The sequence below is a fragment of the Cornus florida genome, unplaced genomic scaffold (genome assembly GCF_030987335.1).
Source record: "Cornus florida cultivar Cherokee Brave unplaced genomic scaffold, ASM3098733v1 CherokeeBrave_3.0.0_Hap2_Chr02, whole genome shotgun sequence".
NCBI lineage: Eukaryota > Viridiplantae > Streptophyta > Magnoliopsida > Cornales > Cornaceae > Cornus > Cornus florida.
The window spans coordinates 28,056,599-28,082,469 of record NW_026775572.1 but is presented as its reverse complement, the minus strand read 5'-3'; the positions used below and the strand labels follow the sequence as shown (position 1 = coordinate 28,082,469).

Here is a 25,871-nt window from a genome sequence, read left to right as displayed (position 1 = left end):
CATATCCGAGTGATCCTATGCAAAAGCATCTGCATTGCTCCGGATAACATCAATTAACGCCTCATTTTCTTCGGACGTGGAGGAAGAGCCTAAATAAGTGACCTTCTGAGGGTCACCGAGGATAACTTCCACGGCTTTAAGGGTCTCCTTAGTGGGCTTCGCAATTTCCTCTTCCTCCTCTACCTTGAGATACTTGGGTAGAGGGTTCTGTAATTGCTATTTGGGTATATTTTTGGAAGCCACACCTGGTTGTTGCTGAGTAGACACCTTATTTGCTTCAGCCTGTGTCAACATATATCATTCTTTCGCAGCGACTTGATCACCCCATAGATTAATCATTTCTTTTCCGTCCGGAGATAAACACCGCATAACCTGGTGAAGGGTGGACGGAACTCCTCTCATCCAGTGTATCCAACACTTCCCATGATGAGATTATAAGAAGGATGAATCTCTGTTAAAACAAAGTTCTCCTTCAGAGTCCTCTTCGCCGCAGTTACGGAAAAGTCTATTACTCCTAGGGGATCTGTTCTTGTGCCATTGAATCCCATCAACGGGCTAAAGGTAGGTCGAATAGATGATGACGGGATCTCTAGCTGCTCAAAGACCGTCTTTGTGATAATGTTGGCGCTACTTCCTGGATCTATCAAAACCTCTTGATCATACAATTGGCCACTAAAAGACTGATGACTAATGGATCCTCGTGGGGGAGTTGAACTCTGGATAGGTCGCTATCTCTGAATCCAATACTGATGCTACCCGAAGAGATAACATTGACTGAGGATATCTTCCTGAGCTTGTGGGCTGCCCTCAATCTAGATCTGTATACCCCCTCGGACTCTTGATCATCTTCAGACCTGCCATATATTGCATGAATGACTTTTACTTGCTGCGCACCTTCTACCTTACGGGGATAGACCTAACGGGGCTTTGCATACTCCTTTGTCATGAGGTAATCCGCCAACTCACCTTTGGCGATCATATTCTCCACCTATCGCCTAAGGGATCTGCAATCATTGGTTGAATGCCTATAATCTCGATGATAAGCGCAATGTTTGCTTTTGTCCCTTTGCTCCAGGGGTTGCTTTATTGGCTACGGAGTTGTGAACTTCATCTTATTCTCTTGGAAGAGCCGAGCCAAGGTAGTTCGGAGAGGTGTAAATCATTCCTCTACCCTTTGCCTCTTCTCAGGTGCCTGGGTGATCAGCGTTGAGGAACGTTGGCTTTTCTGAATCTTTGAAGTTGGAATTATTTCTGGAGGCCTGTTCTCTACCGTCACGAGGGTGATGTGCTGCGCTCGGTGGGCTATATTTTCCTCGAGCCGAATGTAGATCTGTGCCCTGGCATTGAGAGTCTGCATGTCGGGAGGAGAATATTTGACCAAGGAAGTGTGGAACTTCGTCCCCTAAATCATCACAAGTTTAAATGTCTCTATAGCAGTCGTGGGATGACAATCTGCTATTTCTGAGGCTTCCATGTTGAATCTTGATAAGAAATCCTGCAATGTTTCCCCTTCTTTTGCCTTACGGTGAAGAGGCTGGCAATGCTCTTCTTTTGCTTCTTATTTCCGCAATACTGTGCCAGGAATATGGTGCACAGAATTACGTAATCCAGGATGGACTTATGCGGTCTATTCCTGAACCACTCTAGTGCTGCTCTTGTCAAGCTGGTAGGAAAAACTCTGCACATCCAAGGGTCATTACGATCATCTAAAGCTATTTTTTGAGCGTAATAATTTAAGTGCCGAGAAGGATCCCCCGTTCCATCAAACTGGGTGAAAGAAGGCATGGTAAATTTCTTGGGCCTCTTAACCAGACACACGTCGTCAGTGAAATGAGTTTTGACCAAGGAATTTTTGTGTTCTCTAGCCATCTCAGCAGGTGTCTGAATCTTCAGGAGTCTTTTCTCATGAAAGGCATCCTGAACACCTGCACCATCTGGGATTCTATTGGACCACATTGTGAGCTTATGGCTGGATCCGACTCGCTCATCCTGCGTGTGACGAGGGCCGTTATCTGAAGACACAGCCTCAAATCTCGCCCTTCGTTGTTGCTGAACCTCATTCGGCTGAGCCTCATTGGGCCGTGCCCCATTAGGTGGAGCCCCATTAGGTGGAAGTCCGGTAATCGAAGGAATATTCTGATTAGGGGGTACTGCTGTGTCACCCACTGGTGCCGGTGGTGCCAACTGAGCCATCGCCGTTTGCAGAGTGTTATTCTGCTGTTGAAGCAAGGCGATTTGAGCCACACTTGCTTCGTTTGCCTGATGAAGTACGTCAAACTGGTGTAGAAACTCTTCACGTCTGTTGATCCGTTGAAGATCCTCCGTTCGACATTCTGGATGGTAGTTGCAGGATTCACCTGTGAAACAAGAGTGGGAATATATTTGCACACGATTCCCACAGACGGTGCCAAAGTGTAGGTGCAAAATTTCGCTCAACCAATTACGATCGAGAGAAAATAATACAACACACTCAACAAACAATAAGAATAAACAAGAACAGTATCTATTGAAGAATTGAATTGCTTGCCCCTTTATTGGAGGTCTAGGCCGCTATTTATACACAAAAGTTGGTAGAATTATGGTAGGACTCGCGTTGCTTGTCCTCCAATTCTTTCCATGTATGACTTTCTTTACAAATAGAGTTATTTCCATTGTATGATATTTCCTATGTAGAATTTGCTTTGTATAAAAACTTTCCATCCGAGTTGACTCCTTTGTTAAATAGGACTGAGCCATATTTAATTACATTTGGGCCGGATGCGATTTGGTGTAAGTGACTTGACTAATGAATCAAAACTTCAACAGCGGTGATGTTGGGGTGATCGGTACTTTTGTCTGGCTTTAGAGGCCCAACATAAATAATAATGGGTTAAAGCACAACGTAACTTGGGCTTGATCCGGATGGGCTTCTAAGATCTCCTAAATGCAGATTTGTATAATGGTGTCGTGTCTCATTTTTATTGGAGGGAAATTTTTCCCTCTACACATTTCTTATGTGATTGACTGATTATTGACTAGTCAAAGGGTTAAATGGTCATTTTATCATGTGCAGGGGTATGTTACAATCTATTTAAACCTGAGGATGTTATTGTCCAAAAACCGTTGACCCACATCCGAATGGTATTAACAGAAACCTCAAAAAATGTTAATGCAATTTAACCTAATAATTATTATGACTTATTTTATTTTTTCCTTTACAAGAAACTCACACATTCTTTCTTAAGTTATAGTATATTGGAATATGAGAAATTATTACTATCTTAAGCCCCATAATTCTTAAGTTATTCTTCAAATAAACTATTTTTAATACAAAAATGATCTTAGTCATAAAATTAATTGATTATTAAAGCCGACTTACAAAAAAAAAAATAAGTCAAAATATTTTCAAATAAAATTTTACTGTACAAGTTAGTAAAAAATGAAGTTTTTGTCTGGTCAAATACGGTTAAAAGAAAAAATATAAAATTTGACTAAAATGCGAGGTCTAGTTAAACGAAATTTTACGTAGTAAAACTTTGTATTGGTGTTTCATATGAAATTTTATTGTAAAAGTTAGTAAAAAGTGAAGTTTTTGTCTGGTCAAATACGGTAAAAAGAAAAAATATAAAATATGACTAAAACGCGAGGTCTAGTTAAATAATTTTAATACGAAATTTTAAATCTTCTTGTTGGTGTCTGAAATTAACGTTAAGAAAGATGTGTGCGAGAGAGACATAAGAAAGCTTATCTCATCAGTTACTACACTAGAGAGAGAAACAAGCTACCCTCTGATTGCCACCTGCCCAACCCCCCATTAATTTACACATTTTAGAGAGAGAAAGCGTGTAAGAAAGTTTAGAGAGAGAAACAGAACGGGAAAAAGAGGCATTTGGAGACAGACACCCTAATCACATAGTAAGTACATAAATAGAAACAAGAGAGAGATTGGGACTAGAGAGAGAAAGAGAAGACTCGAATTAACAAGTATATACCTGTTCACAGGGGTCGTGTCGGCTCTTACCAGGCAAAGACCACCGATCTATCGATCTCATCAATCTCTACCATTTTCGAAACCCTAGTCATCGTTATCGATCCAGCTCCCTTTTGTGTACAGGTTGGACAACAATCTGTGAAGGGAAGCGAATTCAATTGGCGATTTTTTTCTAGCCGAATCATTGTGAACTCTTAGGTATGGATTTGTAGTTGTTTGCTTCATTTCGGTTATTCAATCAATATTTCTTGTGTTGAACTGTGCTCATAAACATGTCTGTACGTTTGTAAGTATAGATGTATATAGTTGTGTTGATTTTTTTGTTTTTTTTTTTTTTGCGGCAAAGTTGATTCTAAAAGTGAGTCAATTTGAAGGTGTTCGATCTTTTAGTATGGTTTTTGCTAGCTATCAGTGTTTGATCTCGAGTTTTATGGAAGTATGAAGACCAATTTTGATTGCTTTTCTTGTTTGTCTGAAGTTGTAGCAATCTCTCTCTAATCTGTATCTCATATGTTTTTCACTGTAAAATCTACATCTAATACTTATTGAAATGTTTGTACATGTATATATGGATAATTGGACATGTATGAAGCGAGAACAAGTCAAAGTTCAAGCACAAGCTTTATGGGATGTGTTCAATGTTCCTCTTTTTGTTGAAAAATTACGCCTTTTTGGAAGTATTGACAAACTGTGATTTTTACTGCGCAGATAGTTTTTCCCGAATTTTAAGCTTAAAGGAGGTTTGGAGCATATAATCCAGCTCCTGAGAGGTTCATGCTTTTTGGGTGATCTGTGTCTTCATCCATCAACTTAAAGCCCCAAAACGGGCCGACTTTTTTGCTGTATTTAAGGCCACAAAGCAGAGAGTAACCGACATATTCAAAATTATTAAGGGCTTTTATCAGCCATCTTGGGAGCCATCTACTGCAATAATTGTCTTCCCAGATATATCTGAAAATTCTATCAGTTGGGTCAGTCTCTGTGTTCAACACAATTACAGTCTACAATACGGAGGAAGAATTTTCCTTAATTTTGGGGATCTTATCATCTGCTAATTGAGTACCCTGAGGAACCTCAGTGCGGTCTTGGCATGGCTACCATTGCTGCAAATCATTTCTCTGGAGGGCCTCGATCAGGTTGGAGCTTATATTCACTTTAATCTTATCATCATTTTGTTAGTATTATTTATCCGTGGTAGTTAATTAATGCTTGACGTAGAACTAGAAGGTGTACGTTTCATTAATTGATCAGGGTCTTATTTGTGGCCTAATACAAGGTCTAATTCTTTCAATGCCTGATGATGAAATAGATAATTATCGAGCTGCATGACCACAATACAATTAGCTGCTGTGGTTGGGATTTTATATGTAGCCCACAAAAATTGATGATGTTTCTTTTCCTTGGCATTTTCTGCAACCAAATGGAACTATAGGATTCATTGTGTTAATTTGTTCTCATTAGCATGACCATGTGGTGCTTATTCAATCACTGCTTATTGTTATTCATTTCTTGGTGTTACATAGAGATACGTTACATGGAGACATATCTGTGATCCACAATATTTTAACTCTATGCCTTAGTCAATGGCGTCTTTGCTAATTTTGATATTCATATTATTAGCAGCATATGATGTCTTTGCTAATTTTGATATTCATATTATTAGCAGCATATGATGCCACATTATAGTGATCTGCCGAATAAGATTTCTCAAGCAGCAGTTGACAACTTTCTTTTACCTTTTCAAAGAAATGTCCATACTCCTGTTGTTTATGATTTTCTATTTTTTTTAATCAAGTCCTATTTTCCACGTTGCTTGTTTATAGGAGTGTCAAGTGATGCTTTATACAAAGAACTGTGGCATGCTTGTGCTGGACCCCTTGTCACTGTCCCTCGGGAAGGGGAACGCGTTTACTACTTTCCAGAAGGTCACATGGAACAGGTATACTGAATTCGTATTATTTGTGTGTTCTTTCAGACATATGAGCTCTTAATAGTCATAGGTATTTGTATTCACATGGATTGAAAATTTTCTTCTCTTATGGCCCCCCTTCTTTATAAATGAAGTCTCTAACTTTCAATTTTTATCATGCAAAATATTCATATATGTTGTATTTCTATATATATGATGAGTAACATATATGAGTTGGTTAATTAACAAGTTTACCTCAATGACAATGTTTATGACTTCTAATTGCACATGATTAATACTTTTTGTTGCATTGGGAAAAAGTACAAAAAAAAAACTTTTGTTGCATTTTTTTCTTTCTTTCTATTATTTCTTATTGCAACGCCTATCACCCTGTTGGATGCACAAAACTTTTAACTCTTCCCACATCGTGCTTCATGTGAATCTTTTGCTTAATATATGTCAAATTGCTATTTAACACCCCAAGCATGATTACAATTGTTGACATTTACTTTATTCTGTGATATTTTTCCCTCTGTTTTTAGCATATTGTTTTGTTCCTAACTTTTTTCGAGATACTGATTCTTCTTACAGCTTGAAGCATCGACTCATCAAGGATTAGACCAACATCATCCTTCATTCAACCTACCGGCGAAAATACTTTGCAAAGTTGTGCATGTTCAGCTTCGGGTAAGTTTTATCATTTTCACTTAAATGCTCCTTTTTTATCTCAACTTTTTCTTGGCCTGCGTACGGTATTTCTGCGTCTTTCTTTTCTGGTTTGCTTAGTTGGCTGTACCTTGGATTGTAGGCTGAACAAGAAACAGATGAAGTTTATGCCCAGATAACCCTGCTACCTGAAACAGACGTGAGTTATCTCTCTCTTATTCTCATTGTAAGATTGGGAATCCCAGAGATGATTTGTTCCCCTCTAAATGCTCCATTGAATATATCTGATTTTTTATTTTTTATTTTTTATTTTTTATTTTTATACTATTATTGGTTCTAAATATGGTATTTGCACTTATTGCTTCTTATTGTTTCTTATGCGTCCCTTGTTTTATTCCCTTCTGTGGATCAGCAAGGTGAAGTCACCAGCCTGGATCCTCCTCTCCCAGATCCTCCAAGGTGCAATGTGCATTCATTTTGCAAGACACTTACTGCTTCCGACACAAGTACCCATGGTGGATTTTCTGTTCTGCGGAGGCATGCCGATGATTGCTTGCCTCCTCTGGTGAGCTTTGCAATTTTTATTAAGTATTAACTTAGTTTATAATATTTTGCTTCAGTGCTGCCTAGTACTACCGTCTTGTTTTTGCTTGGATTTTCTTTTGCCTTCTTTTAACGTCCAGTTTCCTATTCAGGACATGTCCCAGCAGCCACCCTGGCAGGAATTGGTTACAACTGATCTTCATGGAAATGAATGGCATTTTCGTCACATTTTTCGAGGTTTGCATATATTATGATTTGTGACTCATTAATAATAATACAGTATATGCTTAATTAGAGCTGGAGACATTCTAACTGCTTAAGATGGAAAGCTTAATATGGGTGCTATATTTTTAGTGCCTAAACATTTTTTGGCCACCCATCAAAGTTCTAACTTCATCCAGCTTGCTAAAATTATTGCGGGACTATTGTACTGGTGTGAATGGGTCATTCAAATGACGCAACAGTTCTTTTCATTTCCTTCGTAGAAGCTAGTGGGTGCCGTACTACTTATGGTGGTCTTAATAATTTATAGTAATGTTATGTGATCAACATCAGTGTTTGTATTAGGGGTTTATATAGTGACTAGCACTGGGAATGTGTCAGGTGACCTTTTTTGATTTGAGTTATAGGAAATACAAATTACTCATGGTTTTTCTATGAATCTATCTCGAAGCTCCTAGACTCCAATAGGATCTTAGGGCAGCTAAGAGTCATTACGTGGATGTTTGATATTGTAATACGATGGGGAGTTAATTCATCCAATGGGCCTCGGAGATCCTTCATATTTCTGGACTTGTTCTCTACCTTAGATTATAACCTTTTGTAATATACAGTTTACTCAATCCAAAGTTGTAACGGAGTGGTTAATTGATGTCATAGCATCTTAAAGTGAAGAGCGACTCAATGGTTCAATTATTGTTGATAGTAAAAGGATAACAACAAGAAAGAAATGAGTAAGAAAAAGTAATATCTAGCTAACTTAAGTGGCCAATTTCCTTACAAGAAAGAAGCTGTATTTTTTATGGTTGTTTTGTTAGAATGGTACAAAGTACTCAGTTTTTGTTCAGATATTCTAGCCATTAGAGTGGGTTATTCTTGTTCAGATATTCTAGCCTTTAGAAATGGTTCAATTTCTTCTAAATAAATTTAGTTTCTGTCTTTCTCTATCCTTGTCTTTCAAAGACAATTGGTATTTTGGGATTAATATTCGCAAGACTTCCATGTGGTACCTCCATGTGACACATCAATGGCTATATAAATGCGGCCCTGGTCAGAATTTCAGGTTGTTGAAACTGTTCTAGTTATCTATATTTCAGTAGACATAAATTAAAAAATCACTTGCAGGGCAACCCAGGCGCCACTTACTTACAACCGGGTGGAGTGTTTTTGTTAGCGCCAAAAAATTAGTTGCTGGCGATGCTTTCATTTTCCTCAGGTAAGTTTCATCATACATAATGAAGTTATTATTATTTTTGTGAATCTAATCACATTACTGCATTTTTTTAAATATTTTATTTCTTTTCCAGGGGTGAAAATGGAGAGCTGCGTGTTGGAGTCAGGAGGCTAATGAGACAACTAAACAATATGCCATCTTCGGTTATATCCAGTGACAGTATGCATATAGGAGTTCTTGCTACTGCATCTCATGCCATTTCAACTGGAACCCTGTTTTCTGTTTTCTATAAACCAAGGTAGTCTTTATTTTCTAATTCTGTTTGTTCAGATATATGTATATGTTATCTTGTTCCATCTTGTTGATATCATCATCTTCTGATTGGGATTCATTTTCATCCATGCCATTTGGATTTTAAAAATTGCATTTCATTTTTTTGGCCCTCGAGCATGCAACGACACTCTTATTTTGGGGTCGGTCTATTTGCTGTTGTTAGTGAACTAAGTTTTCTGTTTTGAAATCAGTACTGGTTATTTGTGTTGGCATTTGCTTGAAAGTATCTTGGTGACATCTTTGCATTAGTTTCTTTTTGGAAGTGAGTATATCTCTTCTGCGGCTAAAGTGTTAGTTTGACTCAGGTTTTTTGACTGAGATTTTGATGTTCCCATTGCAGAAATGAAGTATCTAAGATTCAAACATTTTAGAACTTTTTTGTTTGTTTAATAGTTATTTATATTTAATAATGACCATATTATCTCAACTTTTTCATGTATACGTTCTTTATGGATACTTTTCCGAGAAATTGTTGAGAAATATTGTTTCAAGTGAATTAGCACTATTCATGGCAGAACAAGTAGGTCTGAATTTATCGTGAGTGTGAACAAGTACCTTGAAGCTCGGAGCCAGAAGCTTCCTGTTGGGATGAGGTTTAAGATGAGGTTTGAGGGGGAGGAAGTCCCTGAAAGAAGGTATTTTGTATAGCTGCCTAATTTTCTATTATAAATTTCAAAATATTTATCATTTTTTTTTTTTTTTTTTTTTTGGTTTTTGATAAGTAAATATTTATCAACTTTTGACGTTTCTTATTTTAATATTTATGCAGGTTCAGTGGAACCATTGTTGGCGTTGGAGAAAGTAAATCGTCGAGATGGCCTGATTCTGAATGGAGATCCTTAAAGGTGAATACATTTCTTGAATGAAGCTCATGACTGATAGTTGAATTTAGTGTAGCAACATGTTGAGGTGCCATTTGGACACCCAGTTTTGAATTTAGTGGACCATCTATGTTAAGGGTGCAATTGGACATACAGTGGAAGAGAATTCATGTTGTTGATTGCTTAATATCCCCTTTTTTGGGATTATATGAAATGATGCTTGCATTTTACCGATCGTGTGGTGACGTCACTTTTTAAAGAAAAAACATCAAATGTTTCTGTTCCTGTGGGATATTCAAATGTGCCCTCAAGAAATTGACGACAAAGGAACTTTGTAGTAGATACGGATGAGGTAAATCCATTTGAATGTAACCTGTTCCCCATTTTTCATGGATATTCCTCTGAAATAGCTTTGACCCTGTTGAGGTCAAGAGAAGAAAGCTCTGCTGGAGTTTCTTTGGGATGATTCACGGCTCTACTTTACTGCAAAGACCATGATGAAAAATTTGAAAGGTTTCTGTTTAGGGTACTCTTGTGGGAGTACTCATGTGGATTGACTGAGGCTACAGCCTTAAATAGAGCGGAATAGAAACATGGGATTCATGTAGCCGACCCCAAATAATTGGCTAAAGGCTTGGTGGGGTTTTTTGTTGTACTCTTGTGGAGTACCTAGGTGAGTTCACATGTTGAATTCTTGAACTTGGCTGCTGGCATCCTTCTAAATCAGCTGGAAGCAGTAGCCTTTATAGTCTTTGAACTCAGTGTTTAGAACCCCGTGTGCTGGGATAAAAAAAGTTGTATGTATCACATATCTTGAAAAACAAAGATCTGGAATTGTTAACCCACCTTAAAGATTGACAGATTTGTGTTTTATAAGGCTAAAATGATTCAGTTAGTTGGGTTCATCTCATTTTAATGTCCTTTGGAAGAGAGAAATTCTTCACGAGCTTATTGCTAGATCTCAACTTTTCCAACTAACTGATATCTGACATGGATGATATCTTATCAATCTTTAAGATAAATCCAATGAGTGGCCGCTTTGTGGCGCAGTACATCCTTCATTTGTTAAAGTCGAGATGCAAACATAATTTTCTCTTCAGTTTTAGTAACAATATTCTGAATGATATCATTTTACGGTCCTTTATCACTCCATATTTGTACATGTGGATTGTAAAAGGAAGATTACTCCTCTGACATGATCGAGTGGTTTTTGAAACAAATTGTTATTATTATTAATAATTTTGGAATTGCGCAGTAGTGAAGTTTTTAGATCTTAAGGTTCCTCTTTACTTGTTATTCTTTTACACTGGCAAGGCGTCCATCAAATGTAGTTAAGAGTATTTACTTATTATGGTCACGTGAATGCGGTTTTCTAGTGTATCTTGTTTTTCTGGTGTATCTTGTTTCATTTTCTGTCCAATATTCATTTTCAAAGTTTTTATTTAAGCATATTAAGTTTTGCATGTGTTATTATGTTGTGCAGGTTCAGTGGGATGAACCTTCATCAATTCCTCGTCCAGAAAGAGTTTCACCATGGGAGTTAGAGCCGCTTATGGCAACAACTCCTTCAAACTCCCAACCTCTGCAAAGGAACAAGCGGCCACGACAACCAGTTTTACCTTCTCCAGTGTCAGATCTTTCTGCACTTGGTATGAGAACTTATACTTAGTACCTCTTTGTTGCAGTTCCATGTGTTTAGTCTTATTGAAAATTTTCTTTGTGCCCTAGGCATGTGGAAAACCCAACCTGAGTCTCCCTCAGCTTTCTCATTTTGTGATCCACAACGTGGGCGAGACCATTATCCATCACCTAAATTCTCTGGTACAAAGGTCAACTCTCTCAGCCACTGTGAGAATAGTTCCTTGACCCCTGTTCCGAGCAAGTCAACGTATAAGTCTAACCAGGAGGATAACATAACCGATTCTTTTGTACCATTTGTTAACAAAGAATCCAGTGAAAGACGACAGGGCACTAGCAATAGCTGCAGGCTATTTGGGATTGAACTACTCAACTCTGCTGTGGACGAAACTTTGCCAATGATTACAGTTTCTGGTTCAGAGGGTGAGGATCAGCCAGTTCCATCCGTGGATACTGAATCTGACAGGCATTCTGAACATTCAAATATTAATCGACCTGATGTTCCTTCAGTAAGTTGTGAGCCTGAGAAATCATGCCTGAGATGTCCCCAAGAGTCGCAAAGTAGGCAGATTCGTAGCTGCACTAAGGTATGCTGCCTACTGAACAATGCTTAAATTCAGATGTAATAAAAGATAACTTTCCTATAACTTCCCTATGAAAGATGAAGTATTATCACGAATTGAAAGGGGATGTTAATATCATGCGAGTTTGCATTTTGTTGGGTTGCATTTCCTTTTAGCTTTACATCTAAACTGAGAGTAGCCTAACGGGTTAAGTAATTTATTCTGATTTATGATTAATAAGTGAAAGCAAAATGTTTAGTCTAAATTAAAAAGCTTTGATGATATATATGGACACTTTATCCAGGTTCACATGCAAGGGGTTGCTGTTGGGAGGGCTGTAGATCTGACACGCTTTGATCGGTATGAAGATTTGCTAAAGAGATTGGAGGAGATGTTTGAAATTGAAGGAGAACTTTGTGGATCAGCAAAAAAATGGCAAGTCGTCTACACTGATGATGAGGATGACATGATGATGGTTGGGGATGATCCATGGCAGTAAGTCACATAACTGAGTCCTATTTTGTTTACTTGTTTTATTTTCTTGAATGGACGTGTCAAGCATTGTATTAGCATGTGTTTAATTAGCATATCAATTCGAATTTGACAAGTCTACACTGATGCTAATTAAATGTGTCAAGTTCGTGTTTGACTTGACAATCTGTTTATAACCTGATTGGACTCATTTAGCTAAACGTGTTGTGTATGTGTTTGAAAGGACCTTAATATTATGAAATTTTAATTAAGCATGTCTTGCTGTGTTGTATCCTATCTTGTTAGGTCCTGACACATTTATTAAATAAGTTATGCGGGCCGTGTCGTGCTACTTGTTTAGTAATTGTTTCGTGTTCGAACCTCGACACGAATAATAATTGTGTCGTGTTTGTGTCAACCATATATGTAGGGCTGCAAGTTGGGCGGGTTCAACCCAGCCCAGTCCCAACCCAACCTCAACCCGAATCGGGTTGGGTTGGGCCAACCCGAATTATACTTAACATGGGTTATAGTCCAAACCCAGCCCGAATATTTTTGGGCCGGTCGGGTCGGGTTGACGGGTTGAGTTTTTAAAATTTATTTATATTTTTTTTTTGGAAAATATATATATTATATATATATATATATATATATTATTAAAAAACAAAAAAAATTTAGGGCAAATCATTTCAGCCTCCCGTCTCATTCTCAACTCTCTCTCTCTCTCTCTCTCTCTCTCTCTGCAACTTCAAACTACAAAATCTACAAGAATCAGAAGTTCAAAATCCATATATTTCAGATCTGTCTGCAAGAATCAAAAGTTCAAAATCCATATATTTCAGATCATTTCAGATTGTTCAAAAAATCAAAACCCATATGTTTCAGTTTCCATCGCCGGCTGTTCCAGTTCTTGCCGTTCGCAAGCTTCAGCCGTCTCAAGCTTGCCCCCCCTCTCTCTTTGCAACTGCTAACTTGTATGTATGGGTTTTGTTTTTATTTTTGGAAGTGACGGCGGCGGCGGTGGATCGGCTGAGGACGGCGGCAGAGAGAGAGAGAGAGAGAAAGAGAAAGAGAAAAAAGAGAAAAGAGAGAAAAAAAAAATTTCGGGCAGAGAGAGAAAGAGAAAGAAGAAAGAAGAAAGAGAAAGAGAAAGAGAAAGAGAGGAGAGAGAAAAAAAATTTCGGGGAGGAGAGAGAAAAGAGAAAAAAAAAAAAAAAAAAAAATTTATTTTTGGGTTTTGCGTTGGGTTCGGGTTGAGCCCGAGCCCAACCCGAATTGTCTGGGTTTTGACAAAACCCAACCTGAGCATGAGCCCGATTTGTAAATTGTGTGTCCAAATTTCAAAATTTTTGGGTTGGGGTTGGGCTGGGCAGGGCTAACCCGCCCAACTTGCAGCCCTACATATATGACAGGACACGAACACGACATGGAAACATGAATTGCCACCCTTAATCATAGTTTTCTGATTGCATTGAGCCTCAAACTTCAATAATAGATTCTAGAACCTTCGCACCAGACGTGGATCATGTGTATTTTGCATGGATGATTTTGGACCATTTAAAATTAGGATTTCTCATACTTCTCATCAAATTTCCGTTGTTTAAGATTACAAGCTTAAAGTCTCGCATAATTAGTTTGTAAATTGTAGATCTTTGGCCCTTTTGTTGTTGGATTCCTGAAGCAACTAAAAAACATAAAGATTATCGCCGGAACTTTAGATGGGTTGCCTGTGGATTTAATAAATCTTCTGTTGCATGTTCATGTTTGCATTGTTGGAACAATGCAGTTTGGATGATTAATCTATGTTCTGAAGCAATTATCTAGTATTGTACAGTATTGGCTAATTTCATTTACAGCTTTATATTCTATTACTACTTTGATTTTGATTTCACCATTCTCCAGGGTTGCTGCTTATCTTTAAATTTTGGAGTTCAGCTTTATATAATGAATGCGTAATTGTGATCTCATACCATGGTTTTGATGCAGTTTTCAGTGATTTGGAGGTGGAGTTTGGTCTCTATGACAAAACTGTAAATTTGGTGCTTAAAATTTTAAGATCCAAATTTTAAGTGCTAATTATAAATTGAGAGTTATTGAGAACTTGGCTACTTTTTTGAATTATAAGTCAGTGTCTTTATACATAAAGTCAAGTCTCCATTCCTTAAACATTTATCCTATTTTAAGTGGAATTATTCCTTCAAGCGATATCAAATGCAAGATAATTACTTGCTAGTTTATTTAGAATCAAGTTATCAAACTACACTGCAGTTTATAAAAGCATAGAATGATAGTGTCTATAGTAAGTATAATTAAACTCAACTCAACTCAACTCAATATAAGTCTTTTCTCAATTGCTTGGGGTCGGCTATATGAATCCTCTTTTTATATTCCGCTTTATCTTGCGTCATAACGGCAGTCAAACCATATGTTATCATATATATATATATTCGTACTAACTATACTCATTTTGATTTTGGTCATGTCCTTTTTCTGGCATTATCCTCAATGTGGACCATGTTATTCTTCCTAATTGGCACATTTAGTGGTCTTCTTTGCACGTCCAGACCATTTTAATCGATTTCATCTTATTTTATCTCCAATTGGTGCTATGTAGCCATCCCATGAATGTGTGCATTTCTAATTCTATCAGTTATTATCTGGTTGCACATCCATCTAAACATTCACATTTTCACAAAACTACATATGTTCTTTTTTAGCTGGCTAACTTTCTGGTTCCATAAAGAATGGCTGGTCTAATAACTGTTTTATGGAATTCCCCATTCAATCTTTGTGGGATACGCCGTCCAATGTACTCCATTTAGCGTATCTTGCCTTGATTTTGTACGTCCAGTGTACTCCATTTAGCGTATCTTGCCTTGATTTTGTATTTAACATCGTTTCTAATTTCACCTTCAATATATATAATTGAGCCTAAGAACGAAAATGGTCACTTTTTTATATGTCCAGATCCTCAATCTTCACTACGGCCCTATTTGCATCTCTAGATTTAATTAATTTACACTCCATATATTCAGTTTTATTTTTCCTTATCTTAAACCCTTTTAATTCTAAAGTTTTTCTATAAACATCTGATTTAGCACTTACTCATTCTCTAATTTCATCACAAACACTGATTCTAACGTTTATGCATGTACTCAAAATGTACATCTCTATTCAAAACATAATTTAAAAAATATGATTTGGTCATCAAACCTGGTAATGGCTGGAGACTGAATGAAAATTGTAAGTTAAATGTTTTAGATTGTGTTCAAATAGTAGAAGATTTCTTGGTTGGGATTCTGTAATGTCAATCCTTTTTTCTTTATCTGGGTAACTTTATTGGAATTTCTGGGAGTAAACCTCTCAAAATCATCATTTAATATTGCAATTTTTGGAATTTAGTACTTATTGTGAATATGATCCTTTAAAGATGCGCATCTGATGCTTGGTTGGGGCAAATAAGCAATTGACAGTGTGGATTGAATAAGTAATGTACCGAAATTGTTATCAACATGAATTCTTGTGTACAATATAATACTGATAGTTCCAAAACTATGCTAATGAGTTCTAATTTTTAGCTGTATGTTCTTGTTTACATTTACAGTGAGTTCTGCAGCATGGTGAGGAAGATTTTCGTCTATACAACTGAGGAAGTGAAGAATTTGTCATCCCAGATAAAACATCCTGTTAATGATGAGGTCAAACAATGCAAGTCAGCTCCCAATGCTGCAGTCAGCACTGAAGAACAGTCATCAAACATGGCTTCTGGTCACTGATGTGTCCATGCCCTTTGTTATCCTACTCGAGGAAAGGAGCAACTAGGGCACATATATAGTGAAGGTGTGAGAGAGAAATGAGATCTATAATCACTTTGCACTTTTGTTTTTAGCAGGAAGTGATGCTATCCATGGCATTTTGGTCATATGCTGTGATGGCCAGTTCGGTAACTCGGCATGGGGTGGGTGACGAGGATGCTGGTAACACGAAAGGGTTGCTTTTAGAGATTAGGTTTCGGTAGCATTATATTTTTATTTGTTTTGTTTTGTGAAGGAAATCTAATGCTTGCTTGTTTGGACTTTCAGAATGGGTGAAAAAGTGCTGGCCTTCTCCAGCTCTTCATTAAGAACACAGGAGCTGGAGTAAATTATCCTTCATTTTGCTTGTTATTTTTCATTTTCTTTCGAGTTCGCTAATACGTACATGACTGTGTATACAGTCTTGTATTCTGTATATATATATATAAGGCTTCCAATATCCTTTGGTTCCAAAATTTTTCTTTTTGCCAGTGAGGTGACTTTTGCAACCGGCTTGTGTTCTTCCAAAATTTTATGAACAGGTAGGACTCTGGTTCTCAAGCATGGACATGGAACTACTTTCTTTGTTGTATGTCCTCTGATGTAGCGTTCTGTATTGTATCGTATTTTTCAATGCATTTATATCCAATTTTAAAACATTTATTCTAGATTTCAATACATGGAACAAATGTATTAGAAACATGATTTAAACACCGATTTAAGTGCCTGAAAATTGGAAATAATGATGTTTTGAAAAGTGATTCCAACACATTTAATTTCATTTTCAACACATTTATTTCAAATGGGTTGAAATTGGATTTAAATTTGTTGAAATTTTTTGAAGTACATCAGTGGATCCGGACAATCTTTACAAATTTACTTGTGTTGGACGTTGCTCTCTCTCTCTCTCTCACACACACACACACGGTTAGGATTAATAAATTCGTTGATTGGAATACTTTTGAGGAAATGGAAACTCAATCCATTATTTAAATTACAAAACTTTCTTTATAATTAACTCTCTCTATTCTCTTCTCTTCTAACAAACTCTCTCTCTCTCCTATCTCCCGTTGTACCAAGTTGTACCAAATAAAAAGAGGGAAGAAAATAATATTTTCCTTAAGGATGTCTCATTTATTTATTTTTCTCTCTCTTTTATTCAATTTTCTTCCATCCTACCAAACGGAGCATAAATGAACTAGCATGAGGTGTGCTCTTGTATTTTATAAATAAACTCTTTCGATCCCATATGATTTATATAAATTTATATTTCTGTTTTCTTTTTTAACACACCAAAATCTTATTTTTATTATTTTTAAAAAATATGTTGAACACGACTTGTCGTGACATGAGATAAACAATTTTAATTGATCTTAATCGGGGTTGGAACTTGGGTCATTCGTATACGCATGCTAAATCCTCTGTTTATTATGTAACTGTTATAAAGATTATATGCTGCTTTTTTACTGTGGACTGAGATTCCAACTTTTAATTCCAAATCACTGTCGGTGTACCATGAAGGCTGTCACAATTATCAAGTGCAACGATTTCTACGTCGCTATCAATTACAATGTCTACAAATTGAAACACAAATCATTAGCAATATGCCAAAATCACAACACCTCTATCAGTGTCGAAGACAAAAAACTCACTAAGGATGTCCTCGACTCCTCGCCATTTGCTAGCTCTTCCATACACATTCCTCCTCAACAACCGAAACAAGTGAGGTTTACATTTGATTCACCTTATTATAAAAGGTAAAAGGATATTAACTACTGACAATGCCTATACCCTAAGCTTTTAAAAATTGTTCAATGGTTCAGACCATATAATCCCTAGCCCACACACGTCACAAACAAATGTATTAGTCATTTGTCGTGTCGAATTGTAATTGACCAAAATCGTTGTAACCAACCATTTAAAAAATTTCTCCAGTATTTTGTATTTGTATTTATTTATTTTTACTTGTGATTACATGGTCCCAAACCATCTAATACAAGCTAACTAATGGTAATGTCATGTATGATTTGTTTTTTTATTTTATTTTATAGTCTCAGATCTTTCAAATGTGTCCCATATTATTTACATAAATTTCTTTTCTATCACCAGCCATATCTTAAAAAAAATATAAATACCAATAGATTGACACATTTGAAAATAATCTCTCAAAAATGTGTTGGTTTCCCTAGAGAAGCCACAAACATCAATGAAGAATGAAGGAAATGTGAAGCTCCCAAATAACTTGGGATGTTGATGCCATCCATACTGTTGGCACACAATCATAGGTCTTACAATAAATTCGTTGTTACGATTTCCTTCGGATAAACGCTACAATGAGAGTGCTCTTGCTGAGCTCACAGCCTCGTGACAAATCTGCTATTTTCTTCCTATCACATGTATGACGGAACCGAAAAATGAAGACGAGAATAAATTCACTCACTACAACAGCGGAAGTGCATGTCAAGAAATGAGGATGAGCATAAATTCATTTGATCTCTACATAATATCTGCTCTTTTTCTTCCTATCACATGTACAGCGAAACCAAAAAATGAGGACGAGCATAAATTCATTCACTACGAGAGCAGAGAACTGCATATCGGCTAGAAATGGGAGGGTATGATTATCTCAGAGATCTACTAGTAGTTGTGAAAAAGAACGAAGATTTACACACCATAGCATGCTCCAGTGGCTCAACAATACCAAGGCTCAGCAACTCGAAACTCATTATGGGAAGTACTTCTCAGCAAACCTTATGCGCCTTGGCTTCTTGTACCAAAGTCCTCCTCCACACACCACATGCCTCAAGACTCTCTCTGCATTGCACATTAAAAAGGGATGACAATTGTCCTCATCTTCCTTCTAATATTTTAGTGTGTTGGAGAAAAAAAAAAAAAAAAAAAAAAAAAAAAAAAAAAAAAAAAAAATTTGAAAATTAGAAAAAAAGAAAAAAAGAAAAATCTCCATTTTGATCTTACATAATACTTCTATAAACAACCAGTGGAAGATCCATTGCTGTGGATTTTTTTTGAAGCAGGAAGAAATCCATGATATAAACAACATAGCCAGCATCAAGGACCCGGACAATCAGGACAAGTTTCTGCAGAAACCTGCAAATGAGACCACCTGGACCGGTTACCTCAATGAAGTTTTCTCTTTAACTTTATAATTGTTTCTCAAAATTCAAAGCACTAGCAACATTTTCCGACTCAGAGGTACAGTATTAGAAATAGACATACTTATGAGGAAAAAGAAGTAATAATGAGAAGGTACCAGCAAAATGGCATCTCAAACATGTAATTTTCACTTGGTCGAGTCCTGAAAGTATAAATTTCAAAATTGTAAGTACCAATAAATTGACATAAATGTAGATAATTCAGTCACTCAAAATTTATACTCTTAAGGAACAATACATGCCTGAGTAATGTGTGGGGAAGTGTGAGAGGTTTGATTTGGTCTAACAATATTACGTGATCCCTACAAGCATCCAAAGTAAATTATTTATAGTTTACGAAACTAATAATGTATATTATGACTTCTTATAAGACATAAATTTAGACTAGAATTCTATGTACTACCTGACTTAATTTTGGTATAGGAAGTTTGGGTTGAGGGAAGTTTGCAAAAGGAATGGTAGGATACCCAAAAAATTGACTATTTACAGGCAAACTCCGCATGCCATAGAAGGGGGGAAACTGCATAAATAAACAAAAACTAGTTGTTACGATAGAGTAGAACAGATCTTGTCCACATAGAGTATAAGAATTGACATAAATTGTTAAGGTATAACACACCTGATTAAGGTTCAGTCCTGCTGTCATTGCATTATTATAACCAGCCGTCTGAGAAGTAGTTCCCTCCCCTATTGCTCTTTTATTCTTCTTCTTCTTCTCTGAGCACCCCTCAGGCCTATCATGTGTTACCCCTTTTGGACTCATTCGTGGGGGATCCAACACCACCTTCTCACCAACTGAGCAATGTATATCAGTATCACAACCATCTGCATTGGGATCACAATGTCCCATCACATTCTCTGCTTTTAACTTCCTAACTTCATCTACAATACAGTCTAGATATGCATCTGCAATTGCAGTTGTTTCATCATTATCTGCACTTATACTTGTGACATTAAAAGCTTTGCACATAAGCTTGTTAAACCGTACTGTCTTTGACGATGCAGTTATATTCTGAAATGACTCACCATAGTCATCAATAACAATTCCCTCTTTTACACCTTTTGTCCACCTGTTCAATACATATTGACTTGGGATCTTTTGTACACCGGCATTGAGATTCAGCACTCTTAAAGCATGACGACACAACCAACCCAATGACTCAAACATTTGACAGCTGCAATTTAAACTGAGATCAGCTTTATGGAAGTGTACAATGCGCTCTCTAGGACAACTGATACCTCTTAAAGTGTAGACAACAAGAGGCCCTTTGGTTTCAACATGAACAACATCTTCATTCACCCCTTTCAAGAACTCATCTTGAAACATTTTGAAAATAGCGTCCGTGTACACTTCGGATGCATGCATTAAAATGCCATTGTTGGGTACTAGAATTTGAGGTTTACCTTTGGCACATAAAAAATCATCATTAACTTCAACTTCACGCATTCGGCTTGCACTTTCCTCGTAATACTGCACAAATTCAGTGAGAGTCATGGTGTTACAAGCCACATGTTCAAAAATATTATTTTCACTTTCACTTCTTTGGGTTGATGTAATGTTAGCAGAGAAAGTATCATGGTTGAAGGCTGGGCACCACTTCTCACGGAGGTCATATAATTTCCTAAGCCATTCATTTCCCAAAATGCTCCATTCTTCATTCATACTATTCCATGTAGACTCAAATTCTGTATCTGTTTCACAATCATTCAAGAGCTTTGCAAATTTCTCCTTAAACCCTAAATAGGTAAAGAAAGTGGAAACATTTTGAACTGCATTTTTTGAAATATGCCAAGTACATAGGCGATGTCGTGTACTGGGAAATACCTTTTGTATAGCAATTGACAATGCATTATCTTGATTGGTGAAAATGGTTTTTGGTGCCTTATTCCCCATCACCTCCAAAAATGCTTCAAACAACCAAACAAAAGAAGATATGGTCTCATCTGATAAAAAAGCACAACCAAGAAGTACATTTTTCCAATGATGATTTACTCCTACAAATGGAACACAGATCATGTTGTACTTGTTTGTGCGATAGGTGCTATCAAATATGACCACATCTCCAAAACAATGATAATCCAATTTGGACAAACCATCTCTCCAAAAAAAATTAGCTATTCGATTTTGATCATCCACTTTCATTGTGTAAAAGAACATCGGATCTTCAGATTGCTTCCGCATAAAATAATTTATGAGACTTTGAACATCCATTGCTTTTGACCTTTGGGATTGTAAACAATTGTGATGATCCCGTTCTATTGACATAACATTTTGAACTCCATTGCCTTCTCTGGACAAGTAGGAGTGTGTCTTGGTCACTGTTATGCTGTTTTTGGGTATAGAACTAAAGAAACCCGTGCAAGGATCTAACATCTTTCGGCCTGACCTTAACAAGTGCCTTTGTTCCGGCTTTACAAATGGATGGTTATGTTCAGAGATGAACTGGACTAATTTCCACTTACCATCTTCCACATTAAATATAGCACGGGCATTGCAACCAGTTCTAGCCAACATCCTCTCAACCTTTTTATCTGGAAAAAGGTGAGCATCTTCACTAAATCCCTCACATGAACACAAAAAGACACGTTGCCGCACATCAGTTGTGCCTTCACGACGTCGTACTTTACCTTTTCGGACGCTAAACCCTTTGTTTATGGCGTAACTATTATACAGATTATACGCTTCTTCTTCACTAGGAACCGATATTCCAACTTTTAATTCCAAATCACTGTCATTCTGATGTGTAATGTGAGAGCTATCACCATTATCAACTGCGATGATTTCTACATCGCTATCAATTACAATGTCTACAAATTGAAACACAAATCATTAGTAATATGCCAATACATCCATAGAAAAGAAATTAGATAAGCAATGCAGTTGACAATTAATAATGATGACAAGAGCCAAGTATGGCACAACAATGAAGTCCACAGATTCAAAGAAAGCTTTTCCAAATTAAACCAGAAAGAATATATCAGAAACTACAAGATTCAGCCAAAAACTAAAAATCAGAAATATCATCAACACTCACACACAGTATGATTTATAAGAAACAAATATGTAAACTTAATTTTAAGGATAAAATGTCATTGACTAAATAGGCTACAAGTAAGTTAGACAGTCCCACTTTTTAAATTCTGTTGAGGCATTTGCATATTGGGTCCAATCCTATCTCATAATGGGTTAACCTATTTTTTCATGTACAAATTTTTGGGCTAATATATACGCATGCAATCCTACCATATGAAATTCATGCATTCCATGTTTAGAAACAGAAGTCAGTGTGAGCACAAACCCTATCTTCTTCTTCTATTTTCCCCATTTCTTTTTTCTGGGTACCCAGCAAGACTAATGTAGATATGCATGGTAGGAACTTCCCAAACTCCAATTGGGCGCAAATGCTTTAATTTATTAAAAAATTGAACTTTCAGAACAAAATTAACATGGACATGTATTGTACAAGACTACTACTGTGTGTGTATATATATATATATATATATATATATATATATATATGCATGTTATGAACTCTCCAAGCTCCAATTGGGTGTTCATGGTTTAATTGATTAATAAGTGTGAACTTTCAGATCAAAATTAACATGGATATGTAATTGTTTTGATGGGCAAAATAAATAAATAAATAAAAGATTATCACTTACCATTATCCGTGATTGGTTTGCCCTTAGATGCCATTTTGCTTTTACATTTACTCCTCGCTTCCGTGTGAGAGCTTATTTTCTCTCCGACAGAGCCGATCGCGGTCAGAGACGATTCGATTTCAGTGAATTACCTAGAGCGCAGAGTGAGGGAGGGTTTGAATATTGCGTTTGATCCAACCAAATGTTGGAGAGAGAGAGAGAGAGAGAGAGAGAGAGAGAGCGAAATAGAGTGGACCTTTGTCGGGCCTTTTCAGTTTTACGGGTTTGCATTTTAGTATTGTTTGGGTTAGGCTTCAAATTTTATAATTGGACTGAAATAATCCTCGTTTTCAACATGGGATTTTACATTATATTATTATTATTATATATATATATCTATTTTCGATATTATTATATAATTGGAAGGCACAAAATTAGTGTGTCCTAGGATCCTTATCTTACCATATTACAAGTTAAAATTTTTATTTTGTTGATATTCTAATTGCATTATTAATTACGTTTATTAAAATAATTACTTAACTTATAGAAAAATGGTAAAATACTCAATCAGTATATTTATTAATTGATGTATGTCCTTAATTGATTTAAACACTTTAGAGAAGAGGGTGTACACATTGAAAATTTCTACACTCAATTGGGATTTTATTCTAATTTTGGATCATCATCATAAGTGAGCCCACGGAACAAGTAAAATTACCTAGCAAGTCCAAACCCACTTGAGATGGGTCAACCACTTGAAAATGGATAAAAGGTAATTATCAATAATAAAAAAAATTATATATATATATATATATTAATGGAATAATTATCAAAAGGAAAGCAAAGATGGAGGTTAATCCATTTGGTTTGAATGGGCTCATGAAAACCTTATAAAAAATCGTAGTTTCTGGATTTTGAAGCCTCCTCAGGTGTGCTCTTGGAATTAGAGGATACTCCTCCATCTTAGAGGGCTCGCTAGACCTTTTATCAAGCATGTGGTGGGGAATGGGAAGGATGTTTCACTGTGGCATGATTACTGGCTCCCATTAGGTCCCCTTGACACCAAAATTGACCACAACCTCATTACTTGCTCTCAATGGGAGTCCAAAGATTGATTAGGCATGATCAATTGAGACCTCCTCGGCTTTTCATAGATTTAGTTCCATCCATTGGGACTACAGAGCACCTTCCTGAATTGAGTGTTGGGTCTCAAGACTCTATTGTTTGGACCTCTACTCTACGGGTGGCTTTCGTTTTACTACTGCCTATAGAGCTCTCATTTCACCATCTCTGGCTGTCCTGTGGCACTTGGTCGTCTGGTTTTCAAAGCATATTCCATGATATTCATTCATTACGTGGGTTGCTCTTAGTCATAAGCTCAAGACAAGGGACAATTATGCTCTTGTAAAGAAAATTGCCTCAAATTATTATTCATTGTGTAATGTTGTTGCTGAGACTCACCAACATCTCTTATTCAAATGCAAGTTTGCTTCTGAGATTTGGATGTTTTTCCAACATCTCTATGGTATCTATGTTGGAGACTACAACTTATATGAGATCACTAATTGGATTGTGTCAATGTGGAAGGATGGTACCAAGGATCCAGAGGCGTATGTTTTCAAATTATGTCTTACAACTTCAGTATATTTCATCTGGAATGAGAAGAATAGGCGACATGCCTTGAACCAAATGGCTTCCACTGCTGCGGTCACTAAACTGATCTACAACAGTGTGAGGAACCGTCTCATGTCTATCGCCGTTGCGTGGAGTTTGCCTTCCTCAGTCTTTCATGGAGATCATTGAGGGTTTGCCCTGTGTTGCCTTTGCACCTTTTTGTCCCTGTTTCTTGTTGTTGTTGCAACGTTTTTTTTTTTTTTTTTCCTCTCTGGGCTGGGCTGCTTGTAGCTTTCCTGGGTTGTCGCCTTTGGGCTGTGGGCTTTTGCCCTTCCTTTGTATAGTTTTTGCTTTTGTTTTTTAATGAATTGATTTACCAAAAAAAAAAAGAAAAAAAAAGAGAGGAAGAAATAAACATTCAAGCAACAAGAGACGGAGAAGGCTCAAGGAGTTCAATAAAACTCTGCTAAATTCTACACTAATCACAAGCACATTCTACAAGTGTCGATTGTCTTCAAACCTTCAACCAACCGTTTGAGATTAAAGTTTTACAGCCCTTAATCGGAAATCAATCCAATTTTTTTTTCATTTCTCGAAGATTTTAAAAAAGCTCGTAACAACCGTTTTGAAATTCATTTATTGCACATCTACTGCAATGTCTTATATTCTTAAATAAATTTTGAGAAAAAAATTAAATAAATAAACTTTTAACTAGTCATTGTAATAACATCTAAGTATTTTTCAAATTATTTAACATTTTTTCAATTATTATAACTAATTACCCAATTAAAAATATTATTAACATTTTCCATTGAAAATTATTCTCAAACTATATGATTCATCCATATAAATGTACATGTGGTGACGATAATTATCTCAGGGTTGACTTGGACCCATAATCTCACTTACAACCATACATTCTTCACACTCGAATAAAGTGATTCCAAATGTTCAGATTGTTCGGCTATACTTTGAGATTGATAGGACTCTTTCTCACGCTCTTCGCAACAGCTGTTAAATGTATTTTCATTTTCAAAGATGGTGCGAATGCCCGCACCGAGTCCGGCTAATGGTAAAAAATATGAAGCCTAGCTCCATTTTACCAATTCTAAAAGCGCATTTGGTTTTTTTTCTTCATATATTTGGGATCTTCAAACACTACGAGCAAAATTGATTTCGTAAAGTCATTCGCACAAGCATAATCGGCTCAAAATTTCACTATATGTAATTGATAGACTTATATATCCATGAAGGACGCTAAACAACCGCTCTTTCCATTGAGAAGTCCTTTTTAAACCCTAACCGTAGAAGAAGAACCTATACCCTAACCCTAGAAGGAGA

The 25,871-nt window shown here is 36.6% G+C and overlaps 2 protein-coding genes across 6 annotated transcripts; one reads left to right on the top strand and one right to left on the bottom strand.

Annotated features, from left to right (window-relative positions):
- Positions 1-3,823: 3,823 nt before the first annotated feature.
- Positions 3,824-16,590, top strand: LOC132294457 (auxin response factor 1). 2 transcript variants are annotated; one of them, XR_009478092.1, is made up of 16 exons: positions 3,824-4,168; positions 4,679-5,106; positions 5,794-5,909; positions 6,471-6,566; positions 6,688-6,744; positions 6,958-7,110; positions 7,241-7,325; positions 8,433-8,523; positions 8,615-8,779; positions 9,330-9,449; positions 9,584-9,659; positions 11,119-11,284; positions 11,364-11,860; positions 12,141-12,331; positions 15,912-16,147; positions 16,390-16,590. XR_009478092.1 is itself a non-coding variant. In XM_059792327.1 (15 exons), the coding sequence occupies exons 2-15, from the start codon at positions 5,061-5,063 to the stop codon at positions 16,081-16,083; spliced, it is 2,031 nt and encodes a 676-aa protein (XP_059648310.1). In that variant the 5' UTR covers positions 3,824-4,168; positions 4,679-5,060; the 3' UTR covers positions 16,084-16,590. The 2 variants fall into 2 exon arrangements, 1 of the variants encoding a protein (XP_059648310.1); XM_059792327.1 differs by having other exon boundaries at positions 15,912-16,590.
- Positions 16,591-18,315: 1,725 nt separating this feature from the next.
- On the bottom strand, positions 18,316-23,192 carry LOC132294456 (protein FAR1-RELATED SEQUENCE 5-like). Of its 4 annotated transcripts, none has more exons than XM_059792324.1 (7): positions 22,938-23,192; positions 19,894-22,082; positions 19,678-19,794; positions 19,517-19,576; positions 19,339-19,417; positions 19,078-19,209; positions 18,316-18,915 (listed from the first exon to the last, which is right to left on the bottom strand). In XM_059792324.1, exons 1-5 carry the CDS (start codon positions 22,969-22,971, stop codon positions 19,403-19,405), a joined length of 2,415 nt encoding a protein of 804 aa, XP_059648307.1. In that variant the 5' UTR covers positions 22,972-23,192; the 3' UTR covers positions 18,316-18,915; positions 19,078-19,209; positions 19,339-19,402. The 4 variants fall into 4 exon arrangements, with proteins under 4 accessions (XP_059648307.1, XP_059648306.1, XP_059648309.1 ...); XM_059792323.1 differs by having other exon boundaries at positions 19,373-19,417; XM_059792326.1 differs by lacking the exons at positions 19,517-19,576; positions 19,678-19,794 and having other exon boundaries at positions 19,373-19,417.
- Between the last annotated feature and the right edge of the window lie 2,679 nt (positions 23,193-25,871).

Bases quoted from the DNA above. Each gene is read 5' to 3' on its own strand.
- LOC132294457 (XM_059792327.1), top strand. From the start codon at position 5,061: ATGGCTACCATTGCTGCAAATCATTTCTCTGGAGGGCCTCGATCAG. The intron at 5,107-5,793 runs GTTGGAGCTTAT...GCTTGTTTATAG, and splicing joins CTCTGGAGGGCCTCGATCAG to GAGTGTCAAGTGATGCTTTA. The intron at 6,745-6,957 runs GTGAGTTATCTC...TCTGTGGATCAG, and splicing joins CCCTGCTACCTGAAACAGAC to CAAGGTGAAGTCACCAGCCT.
- LOC132294456 (XM_059792324.1), bottom strand. From the start codon at position 22,971: ATGGCATCTAAGGGCAAACCAATCACGGATAATG. The intron at 19,795-19,893 runs GTGTGTTATACC...TTATTTATGCAG, and splicing joins CAGGACTGAACCTTAATCAG to TTTCCCCCCTTCTATGGCAT. The intron at 19,577-19,677 runs GTAGTACATAGA...GGATGCTTGTAG, and splicing joins CTATACCAAAATTAAGTCAG to GGATCACGTAATATTGTTAG.